The sequence below is a fragment of the Convolutriloba macropyga genome, chromosome 12 (genome assembly GCF_964194025.1).
Source record: "Convolutriloba macropyga chromosome 12, txConMacr16.3, whole genome shotgun sequence".
NCBI classification, from domain to species: Eukaryota; Metazoa; Xenacoelomorpha; order Acoela; family Convolutidae; genus Convolutriloba; species Convolutriloba macropyga.
The window spans coordinates 49,062,112-49,074,471 of record NC_134479.1 but is presented as its reverse complement, the minus strand read 5'-3'; the positions used below and the strand labels follow the sequence as shown (position 1 = coordinate 49,074,471).

At 34.4% G+C, this 12,360-nt stretch overlaps 1 protein-coding gene across 1 annotated transcript in view; it reads left to right on the top strand.

Annotated features, from left to right (window-relative positions):
- Nucleotides 1–4,797, top strand: part of LOC142350526 (isoleucine--tRNA ligase-like) — a 32,459-nt gene extending 27,662 nt beyond the window's left edge. Inside the window, exons 10-14 of the mRNA XM_075402377.1 lie at nt 2,068–2,167; nt 2,545–2,804; nt 3,228–3,484; nt 3,607–3,656; nt 3,829–4,797. Coding sequence (XP_075258492.1) covers nt 2,068–2,167; nt 2,545–2,804; nt 3,228–3,484; nt 3,607–3,656; nt 3,829–4,771 — 1,610 coding nt within the window. The 3' untranslated portion in view covers nt 4,772–4,797. The remainder of the gene's footprint in view (nt 1–2,067; nt 2,168–2,544; nt 2,805–3,227; nt 3,485–3,606; nt 3,657–3,828) is intronic.
- The last annotated feature ends 7,563 nt before the right edge of the window (nt 4,798–12,360 follow it).

Here is a 12,360-nt window from a genome sequence, read left to right as displayed (position 1 = left end):
CAAACTCAAGAGCCAAGGAACCTCCTCTAGGGTTTGATGATAGGTTATTGTATAGTTTCTAGAGGTAATGGAATTTTTTTTCAAGATTTTAACATCACGACTTTTAGCATTTTTTTTGAAAAAAAAAATAGCATTTTTTAAATTTTTTTATTATTTATTGTCATTACTCGATGTTTTTCAGCCTCTGGGTTCAGAAAATTTGCTTAAAGGTTTGATAATAGGTGGTTGCATAGTTCTTAGTGGTAGTGAAATGGGTTTTTGATTTTTTAATATCACAAATTTCATCGATTTGTTTTATAAAACTAGCAATTTTTTCAAGTTTTTTGACAATTTTTGTGATTTTATAGGTTTATCTAGCCTCAAGAGCCCAGGAACCTCCTCTATTTTGATAATAGATTTTGATAATAGGTGATTGTACAATTTAGTGACCTAATAGAATTTTTTCAAGATTTTAACATCACGAATTTTAGCATTTTTTTTTTGAAAAAAGTAGCATTTTTTAATTTTTCAACATTTATTGTCATTATTCAAGGTTTTTTAGCCTCCTGTTTCAGAAAATCTGCTTAATGGTTTGATAATAGGTGGATGCATAGTTTTTAGTGGTAATGGAATGGTTTTCAATATTTTAATATCACAAATTTTATCTATTTGTTTTATAAATATTGCAATTTTTTCAAGTTTTTTGATAATTTTTGTCGTTTTATAGGTTTATCTAGCCTTAAGAGCCAAGGAAACTCCACTAGAGTTTGATACAAGTTTTTGTATCTTTTCTAGATGCAGTGGAGTATTTTTAAAGATATTAACCTTTAACGAGTTTTAGCATTTTTGTGAAAAACTTTTGGAAATATTCATGTCTTTTTGAAATTGTTTGTCATTTCTTTTAGGTTTATCCAGCTTCAAGAGCCAAGAAATTTCCTTCGAGGTTTGATACTAAGCTGCTGTTTAGTTTCTAGAGTTAATGGAATGGTTATCGTTTTTTTAATGACTCGAGTTTTTGCAATTTTTTGATAAATTTTAATTTTAAAAAATTTTTGAAAAATTATCATGTTCCAAGTGTATGGATCTTTATGAGCCTTTAAGGCTTGAAATAGGCATACTGGATAGTCTCTTGAGACAATGGACTGGTGTTCTGAAGGTTTTAATATCACGAATTTTAGCAAAATTTTGTGTTAAATTGCAACTGTTTTTAACATTTTTGAATTTTTTTGTCCTTTTCTGAGTTTAACGATCATTACTGGCCAACGAAGCAGATGGTCTTGCAGAAGTCTTGCAGATGGCTTACATGACAAATATCCAGAGTCAAAAAATGTTTTTGAACTTTTTTTTACTGCGAAATGTGGAAACTTTTTCTTTTGAATTTTGCACTTTCAGTTTTTCTATATGATTTAGTTACTAACAAATCTAGAAAACTTGAAGTTGTAGAGTCGAATTTCATTGTGGAAAAAACTCCTAGCTATCCCGCGCTCTCTCTGTGTTGGCGGGCTTTCTTTCCTCTCTTTCTCGCTCACGTTTAATCTCGTACTCTCTCTCTCTCTCTCTCTCTCTCTCTCTCTCTCTCTCTCTCTCTCTCTCTCTCTCTCTCTCTCTCTCTCTCTCTCTCCTTAACTCTTTTGTTGATTCCGCACTTCAGCGGCTGTTATGTGGCGTGATGGTATCGTCTATTACCCTAATCTTAGGCCACTTCAGTCAAGCTAAAGCTAACCTCACTAAACAGTGGCTAGCTAAACAGTGACGAAGCCAACGGCTCGCCGGTCGTTTGAAAGCAATTCGCCCGACGTTAGTCTGTTATGTTTGGTATTGATAGTAGCCCCTGTAGCCTCTCTCTAAGAAACAGAAGTACGTTATGTTCAACTACGAAATGCCATCAAAATAAATCGGACTTAAAAAATGTTTTTGTACAAAAATCTTTTCTTTTCAATATCTATTCTTTCAATCCCAGTCATGCTTATTGGAATCAACGGCGGCTATACTCCGACAATCTGCCGTATATGTTCATTTTTGTGAAAATTTTCAATTCTACTACGGTACGGATCACCACCATATACTCATTACTGACTGTTTATTTAGATGTGTCCAAGATAATCCCAGATGCTGTTCGCAGTCTAGATGAAGTGAAATTTGTGCCACAACACAGCAAGAATTATTTCGTTAAGCTTCTCAATGAAAGGTGAGTTGAGTTTGTTTTGGGACAATTTGGGCTGCGTTCACCTCTTTTAAATTGAAGCATAATTTGTTAACTCACTTTTTCTCGTCAAAATTAAATGCATATCTGTTCAACTGATTAGTTAGCGCAGGTTTATTGCTGCGTTTTAAAGTGGCCAGCACCAATTAGCTTTCATTTTTGACCAATAAGTGGTCAACTTGAATTAGGAAACCATTTTTGGTTTTTTGTTTACATAAAATTTCTAATATGCAAATTCGTTGAAGGCCATTATTCAATTACTACAATAGAAACTAGATTTTCAACCATAATTTATTTGATTTCAATTTTTAAAAAAATTAACGTTTTGGTTTAGATTGATACAGAGCTCAGTTGTCATTTAGATCTCACTGGTGCATATCTCGACAGCGTCATTGGGGTGTACCTATTCCCGTGTTCTACAGCAAACGAGAAAATACCAAAAGTTGTTCTGACGTTTCGTATAATTCACCTGACGATTATGAGGATACTGAAGTGCATTTTGACGAGAATATTCTAGAACACGTGATTGGAGTGTTTGAGAAGAGTGGCGTTGATGCGTGGTGGTTGCTGGACTCGGACGAGTTGTTACCTGAGAGTTACAGAGGCAAAGGACTTTGGAAAGGTCAGTAGACAGTAGCTCGATCTTTTTTTAAGATTTCATCCATTTTTGGAATTGTTTAATTCACCAATTTTTAAAAATTTCGTTAATTCAACAATTTTTGAAATTTCTGAAAAATTTTACAATTTTTGTTACGAATTCAAAATAATGGAATTAATAGCAAAATCGTCGTCTAAAAATCTCTCCCATCCCCTGAAAAGGTATTAAATAGCTAAAATAGATTTTCTGCTAAAATGAGGGAGAAAAATCTTTAGACCCCCCCCCCCCCCCCCCCCGTTCATCGAGTTGCTCATCCTGGTAATATTATGATGCTTTGCCCGGTATCAGAATAACCTAATATGTTAATGATTGATGTGATTTTTCCCATTATCTACACAGGATAAAAAATCGAGGAGAAAGTAGCCGTAGGGACACATTTATTTACAGGCACGGACATTTTGGATGTTTGGTTTGACTCTGGTTCTTCCTGGCACACAATTTGGAGACATGAAATAAACAACCAAAACAATGTCAACAAAACTCTTCCACCTGGTGACAGTAGAAAAGTGTTTTACGTAGAGGGCAGAGACCAGTTCAGAGGATGGTTCCAAAGTTCTCTTCTGACAAGTTATGCCATTAACAAGAGACCACCGTTTACTCATTTGTATTCACACGGATTTGTACTGGACCAACGGCAAAATAAGGTACCTTGATATTTTTAACCGCCCTAAGCATCGGTTATTTAAAAAATGGCTGTTTTTGTGAAAAAACAAACAAAATGAGAACTATATTGGTCACTTGTAACTGTGATATGCTGTCATTTCAGATGTCGAAGAGTTTGGGCAATGTTGTTAATCCGACAGATATTGTTGACAAGTAAGTGAAATTTTCCTGATGAATTTTGGGAAATCACGATGCCATAAGGTTGCTGTTTGTTTCACAATGACCAGTTTAATCTTAATGACCGGAAGCAGAAGCTCAAACATGAGATTCATTTGACTTTATTGACCTGAAACACATCTTCATTTTTAAAGTTCTCTGTTTTTAGATGTGGCGCCGATACTCTACGTCTTTGGGTAGCTCTTGCAGAAGCAACAGACGATATTGCATACAGTGAACGAATCATGGAAAAATCAGCTGCTGCCTATCAGAAATTCCGACTGATACTACGGGTTTTAAGCGGTAATTTATACGATTTCAACCAATCAGAGGCAATTAGATGTCAGAATTTGAAACCGATTGACCAATACATGATGCTTAAATGCGCAAAGCTCATTGGATGTTACCACGATGATATGAACAGTTTATCTTTTCACACGGCTATTCATCGACTACTTAATTTTGCACATGATGAAGTTTCAACTTTCTATCTTTCGTCTATAAAAGATCGTCTATATTGCGATGAAGCAAAATCTGAAAGCAGAAAATCAGCCCAAACAAGTTTGAAGTTCATTTTTGACAATTTGTTTCGAAGTCTGCAACCTTTTACGCCGCATTTATGTCACGAAATGGAAGTTAATTGGGAATCAAGTCACCAAGTTTCTACCGATTTCGAAGAAATATTGAATAATCGTTGTTCAGAACATGCAAAATTTAACGAAGTTTTTGGAGTACTGAAAAATATTAGATCTGCGCTACTGACCAAGTTTGGTAATGATTTGAAGGTTCTTGAGAAATGTGATGTTATTTTGGCTCCTTCAGAAGTTATGTTGAATATTCTAAAATTAACAGAATCATGTGCGCGCGAAGTCATCGGATGTCGAGTTGTACAATTTAAGAGCAATTATGATTCGTCGAAAGGCTTTGACAGCCAAAATGGTTTTACGTCTTTAAGTTTTTCTGATGATAATAATAATAATATGAATGGTATAAATGTTGCTTTTGCTTTGAATAATAAATCTGAGAAATGCCCGAGATGTAGATTATTTTGGTCTGACGCAACTGAAAATTTGTGTTTACGATGTGAAAAAGTTGTAAATTTAATTGATTGAAATTTAAAAATAGTTTATGAAGTTTTCGGTTTTGTGCACTGTCGCCATTTGGTAGTAGTTTAGTAATTTTATGTTATCAATACAGTAACAAATTATTGGTCTTCGCCAAACTGGGGAGTCATAAATTTGAGCCATAATCAAATGACGTTAGTTCTTCAAAATTTTATAAATCTTTACAATCTTGATAATTTATTTGCTTGATGCTTGATTGAAACTTAAATTCTCCTAGGAGGTTTAGAGTACAGCTAGGAGCTAATTTTTTGTTACTAAATTTTTATATGTTTCATAATAGAATTACTTTTTCGACCTCAACGTATTTTTTAAATCGTTTTTTGGTTACATACTCTTATAGAATGTCAATTGAAAGGGGGTTCTTACCTTAACTTTTTAAAATTTATTTTATAACGGTAAGTCAGCTTGTATATACATTTTGCTAGGGCCGTCGTCAAAGGACATAATACATCACTAAATGTAATCAGAGAACAACTAAAACTCACTGTTAATGTTTCATATGCCTTCCTTATCGCGCTTCGGATTTCGTCAATTTTAGCTGAACACATCTGAAATCCGAAAAATAGGAATGAGCTGCAAATTATTGGAATCCAAACTATGGGTGCTTATATGGTTTGCTGTGTCTGCAGCACACCTTGCTTGATCTTATTGGCAACAGTATTCGTGGTCTGTGTGGCTCATTCCTGTTGGGCAAATAAACGATTTGTTTTTGATCTCCGGTAGTGTTTAATGGCCGCCCTCATCTTCTCAGCCGGCTATTATAGCGCTCCTATTTTTTTAACAATTCAAAGAATTTGAATTGTATTGGGGCGCTGTCTTTTTTTAAGATCTGTTCGCACATTTTCATGATTTTTGAAGTCAAATTGGGGCAGTGATTTTGGTCACTCCGAAACAGGAAATGGAGCTAAAAAGCGAGTGGTTTTGCGGCGTGAATTTTTCGCTCTATTAAGTAAGAGTAAGAAAACTGTGTTTGAAACGAAAATTCGGTAGTGGTTTTTTGTTCACATGCGGCAATTTCACTTTTTTTTCAATTTTTTAGATCGGATTTGTTTCTAAATTGTTTTCCCAATTCACTCATTGTCCGTTCTAAGTCTAATTTTTTTGTTTATTTAATGAAAATTCTTTGAATTGTACGTCAGGACTTGTCCTGCTATGTTTTTTTACTTCATCGAACAAAAAATGTTTCGCTTTACCTCATTTTGCCGCTTTTTCAAATCTTTTTGACTTCTCTAGGCTAGTTTCTCTCTTCTCTCTGTCTGCTAAAAGTGATTTTGAACATCAGTTGCTCAGCAAAGCAATTCAAAAAGAACCGAGTCCGTATAAAAAATTGAAGACAGAAATAGAAACGGGATAAACCCATAAAGCCCAATTTTAGATGCCCGCTATTTGAACGTCGTTCCTATAAGTCTTAGTTACCATCTCTAATGCTTATTGGTATTGATAGTAGCCCCTGTAGCCTCTCTCTAAGAAACAGAAGTATGTTAAACTGCGAAATGTCATCAAAATAAATCGGACTTAAAATATGTTGTACAAAAATCTTTTTCAATAACTTCTATTCTTTCAATCCCAATCATGCTGATTGGAATCAACGGCGGCTATTTTCCGGCAATCTGCCGGATATGTTTTCGATTTTAACCCGAGCGAGGATTTTATTGAGGCGAGAGAATGCGGGACCACTCTTAACTGCAACGTGGGTCTTCTATTATGAAAACGTGTGTGTCTGTATGCAAATTTGTGCAAAGTTTATGCCTGGCCGTTGTCACTTCTCGTGTGACTTTTTCATGCTTGACAAGAGTAATTTTTTGAGTGATTTGAATTGCATGCATTCATAAATTAATTCCGTTGCTAAAAATAGAACCGATTGTGAGCGCTGACCTTACCTAGCATTTGTAACGTAATGGTTAATGTCCAAAATCGTCGTCCGAGAGGTTGGGGGTTCAAACACCCTCTTAGCCAGACGTTTTTACAGCTTAAAGGTTCCTCTAGCCTATGCGCTGTTATAAATAATTCGCCTCGTCTGTCTTTCGAGAGCAACGTCTGATGTTGGTCGGTTTGTTTTTTTATCAAAAATATTCTTTGTACCGTCTTTACAAAAAGTTCATATTTCATAACCAATTAGGCCTATACTAAGCCGTTGTTAGCAAAGTATGAAATATCAGCTCGATTTTTGCTTCGTAAATTGTTTGCTTGCAATTGTTGACTTTGTATTTGTTTTCACCTCTGAATGCTCTCGAGATGTCATTAGGTTTGTTTGTGCACGTATCCTGCTTTCATTTCTGTTTATTTTTGAGTAGATATCAGGAGATAGCGTTGGATCGTATATTGTAGTGGTTGAAAAAGATTGAATGACATGTTTAATTGCTCTCCAAAGAAGTTTGAAGCAATTATTTTAAACGTTTGTGTTTTATGCAAAAATTTTGCTCGACAGTTTTTGCGCTTTTGTTCTAGAACTTTCTTAAATGACTTTTGCGTGATTGAGTTCTTCATTTTTGAGTGATATAACGTTGCTCTCATTTTTAGATAAAGTTTTTTGCTATTATAAAATTTTAAAAGACATTGTAGATGAGGAGGTCAAGATTTGGGATTGTCATCCTGGAGGTCCGCCGTTCGAACCCCTTTGGCCTTTTTTCATCCATAAAATATTTCTGAGCTAAGCATTAAATTGCTCGGCCTGTCGTTCGGGTGCAATTCATCCGACGTTAGTCGGTTTAGATATCGTTTTTTCTACATTGGATACTTCTGAAGTTCTCAATTATTTGACTGCTACAAAGTAATGTTAAAGGTTTGTCATTTTTGTCTGCTGAAACGTTTTCTTTGCTGGTGCTGCTGTTCATGTGTATTATTTTTTAATGCCAATTAAGTTCCCCTTATCATCAACTTGATGCAATTATTTTTTAGTTTTTATGGACAGCTGTGAAATAATCCAAATTTTTAAATCATTTTTGTGTTGGTTTATGTTTATTACTGAATTTAAATTTGACTGAAAATCATTTTTTGCTTGTGAATAGGATTATATTTTCACGTAAGAGAAATAACGGTCGGTTTTACAAGGTCGTGTATCTTTAAAATGTGCCAGATAATTTTAACTTTGATATAATTCAAAATTACTTCCTCTTCCCTTGAGGTAACTTCAGCGTTTACAGGACACCAGTAATTCTGTTTCAGTTATTTCGCATATTTGATTTCTTTGCCAGATTTCTCTCTTGGAAACCATACCGCTTTAATTTGTGTACACGAAACTTTAGTTACGAAAACGATTGTAATTACAATTTTTTTGTCGGTTACTATAAACTTTGTGGCGTAGACAACTGATTTATATGTTTCAGTTCAGTATTTGGAAGGATTTGTTTTCATATAAAACATCAATAATACCGCTGGGGCGTATCCGATATGCAAATAATTTTTATGTCTTAAGACGAATAAGATTAAAGAGAGTGTAAAAATGTAAAGTTAAAAAGGTAAAGTTCCACTATTTTTTTTTGGTCATGGTCTTAGTGATAATAGCACAAAAATCAGCTGACAATTTGAACGATAAATTCAACAGGCTGCTGATTGTTTGGTTTTTTGAATTGCTTATAAACATGCCAGCACCAAAAATGAGTTAAATGTCCCCAAATGTTTTTGTTACTATTAGGACAGCTAATTTGAGCGAATGTATGTAGACAGAATTTGATAGTGCTGTGCCCTGTTGGAGGCGTATCAATTAGATTTGTCTTCACTCATATCGGTTTAAAAATATTGCGTCCGATGACCGGTAAGTTGATAATGTCTCGTTATTCATGCTTACTTCGTCAAACATTTTACATTATTTTTTAATCACCTGGCAGTTCGATTGGGTTCATTGCTGCTAGAATCGTAGCACCGTGTATTCTTATTTTTCTTTTTTGATAATTATAACTGATCATTGCAGAATGATTGACCAGTACAGGGCTCTTACTAAATTTTAAGATTCTATTTTGTGATGCAGTACTTAGTTGAGTAGACACCTAATGCGAGCAGATTTTGTGACAGATCTTTTTTGACTGGTCTCAAAACAGGTGCCTTCGTTGATATGTTTTCCTTTAATTTATAGCTTATTGTAATTGTAGCGGTTAAGTGAGCAAGTTTAAAATGATGGTCAGTATTTATAAATTTTCAACAAATGGTAAAAGATTTCTTTGCGGTTGCGTATTACTCTTAATAAGGAGTTGCATTTTTGTTGTTAATACTTGAATACTTGTTGTTTATCAATTAAATTGTCGGTCTGTTTGGTCAACTGTGATTTTCTACTGTACTGTTTACCTAGACTCATCCCTGCAAAAAATGTTGTTGAGGTTGTTGAGCCAACACATTTTCTCTATAAGTACCGAAGATATTTGCATTTTTCTATCAGTTGTTGATTGCTTTACTTCAAATTTCGGTCGAGAAGCACTATTTTAATGGCTCTCGAACGACGTTTGAATCTTTTATTGCAAACACGTGTGTTTTGCAGGTTTTTTAAAGCTGAAGCAAGTTTGTTCGTGACTTGAATTTTCACTTTTCTTTTCAAACTGGTAAATCCGTTTTTGAACGTTGACTTCTGTTTTCGAACAGCGTGGACTTTAAAAGTCTCTCAGTTTGCATTATAGAGTAATTGGGAACTGCTGGTAATTTTCAAGGTGAAATGGTTATTTTGGAAATTTTTGATCCCATTTAAAGCCCTCCTTCTTATCTAATCTACAGAGCAACCACCTACCTTTCAAATCCTCCTACATACACCCTCTTTTCATACCTACCCACAAATTGTTTGTTTCGAACTATATATTGCTCTGTTTATTTCTTTTTAGTATTTGTGAATTAGGTATGGTTAGTATATGTTTAGGTTTTGATTGCTCGACTCCTCGGGATGTTTCCGGTCCTCTTCTGGCTCTCTTTGCAGACAAAATTTCTGCTTGGCTGTTTTCATCTAGAACATTAAATCGATCTCTTTTTTCGAGTGATTTTTTCATGCTTTACTTCTAATTTTTTCGGAATGATTTTATTTTCGATCATTCAGAAATTGAAACTGCTGCTAATATAAAAGAGATTGTGAGAAATTGTGCATAGCCCGTTTCGTGTTGTAGTTAGTGTCCAGGTCTCTCATCCGAGAGGTTGCGAGCTCGAAACCACTGGTTTAACAAATTTTTGCATCATAAAAATTTCTACCCTATATTCCCCTTCTAAATTGATGACTCGCCAGGTGTTTTAGAGTGATTCGTCCGACATTAGTTGGTTTGTTATATTATTGCACAGGTGAGCCATTTTAGTGGATGCAGAAATTTTATAGCATGAGCGAAACCTTCCAGTTTGAAAACAGCTCCTCTATGCTCACCACTCCCCCATAGAAGAGGTGCCGTAGAAGTGTCCAGAACCACCAACAAAAATGGGATCTTTTCTCTTTCGAATTTTTCAAGATTTCTGAAATGTTGACAGGATAGAATCTGTTTATTTTACATAAAAATAATTCACGGTCATATCACGTGATTTAGGTGAAAAGGTCATTTTAAGAGTTTCTAAACCCTTAGAAACCTATCTGCCCCTGCCTCCCCCCCTCCAAAAAAAGAATAAAATTACCGTACCTCTTACCCCCAAGCAACCTACTCCTCGAATTTTCTACTCCTACTCCTACCTAACCCCCGTCCCATGCCCTCACAAAACTAACTAAATTCCCAACTAAAATTGGTTAGTTCTAAACAAATATTGCTTTGTTTTTTTTCTTTTTGATATATCTGCAATAGGAAGTTTTTATTGCACAACTTTTCGGGTCGTTTCCACTATTCTACAGGTTACGGTTTTTGCAAAATTTTTGCCTGACATTTTTCTTAAACATTTTTTTAGTTTCACTTTCTGAGTGACTTTTGCCGTCTTCATTTCTTGATTTTTTCCTTAACCTAAATTGCTTCTATTGAGAAGTTAAGTATGCGTTGCTAAAACCGAAGCGATTGCAGGCTTGGAGGAACACAGGGACCTGATAGCCGGGTCGCTTGTGTTCAGTCTGGATCGTTCAAGAGTAATTTGTCCCACATTAGACGGTTTATGTTTTCTTAATTAAACCAGATTATTTTCTGTCAAGTACTCAGTTAGAAATGTGAGCAAGCAATATACCAATACCCGCTGTTCTTGGTAAAAAAAGAAAATTTGAGATGCTCGCGTATGAATTAGAATCACTCTTGTATTTTTGTTTTAGACTGTTGATTGTCGCCCTCATCTTCTCAGCCGGCAATTATAGCACTCCTTTTTTGAATTATATTGGGGCGCTGTACTTTCTTTAAGAATTGTTCACACATTACATGATTTTTGATGTAAAAGTGAAGTAATGATTTTGGTCACGCGAATCACGAAGTGGAGCGAAAAACCGATTGGTATTGCGGTGTGAATCTTTTTCACTCCAATTCCAAAATAGAGTAAGAAAACAATGTTTGAACTAAAATTTCTATTGTGGTTCTTTGTTCACCTGCTGCATTTTGATTTTGATTTTTTCTATTTTGAAGTTTTAACAGATTTTTTTTCTAAGTGGTTTTCCCAATACATTTATTGTTTCTTCTAGGTCTAGTTTTTTTGTTTTGTGATTGAAAGTTCTTTCAATTTTGTCAGGACTTGTCCTGCTTTGTTTTTACGGCTCGAAGAGGAGTAATGGTGATCTATTTTTTTAATCGGCGACTTCATATTAGAGATTGTGTTTTGGAGGAAGTCAAATGCTGCACGCAAAAAAAGTGTCTAGGTCAAACTGCTAAACAAAATTCAAAGCAGAGAAATGATTTTCGTTCATGCATTGTTCTGAAAGATTATTTTCGTTCATGCATTGTTCTGGGAGAGTGAGAAAAGTAGGCGTGAAAAAATTCACGAAGTGAGCAATTTTTGATCACATGCTGCTTTTCAGACCAGTTTTCTGAGTTTTTACTTAACATTATTGGATGACGTTGTTTGTTTCAATTAACTAAGCTATTTTTAGTGCTTCTGCAGGCTTTTTTTTCATTTTTGATCATCTGATAAATTTTTAGAAACAGTCTTACTATTTTGACCTTTCCTAGTAGTTTCTGTAATCTTATTCAATTTTTATAGCATCTGAGGAGTTTTGATCTTAGTTAGTTTTTCGATTTAGTTTGTCTTTCGATTGGATAAATTTTAATTTTGAGTTGTTTGCTAAGAAAATGGGGTAATTTCGATAAATTTTTTCCCTATTTTTGAATGTTTTTGTAGATTTTTTTTCTAAATAAGCATTTAGCAATGGTTTTTCTAGTTTTCTATTTATTTTAGAGCTGTCATATATTTTTTGATACTAAGATTTGATTGTTCAAGAGTTCATACATGTTAATTGCTACTTAGAAAAATTATATAATTTATTTTCTTTCCGATTTTTCGTTGCTTGTCTTTTTATTGTTCAATAGCATTTCTCTGACAAGAGTTGCATAGCGCACTGATCGAGCAGGTTTTATTGAAAGTTTTTTGCAACACAATTCGAGAAGTAGAAATTTAATTTTTGTATTTTTTTGCAATTTTTTATTTTCCTTTTTCCCTCTTTTCACGTTTCTCTCAGCATGTAGCGTTTGTCTTGTTTTTTTAATCAAATGGTGGTCAGT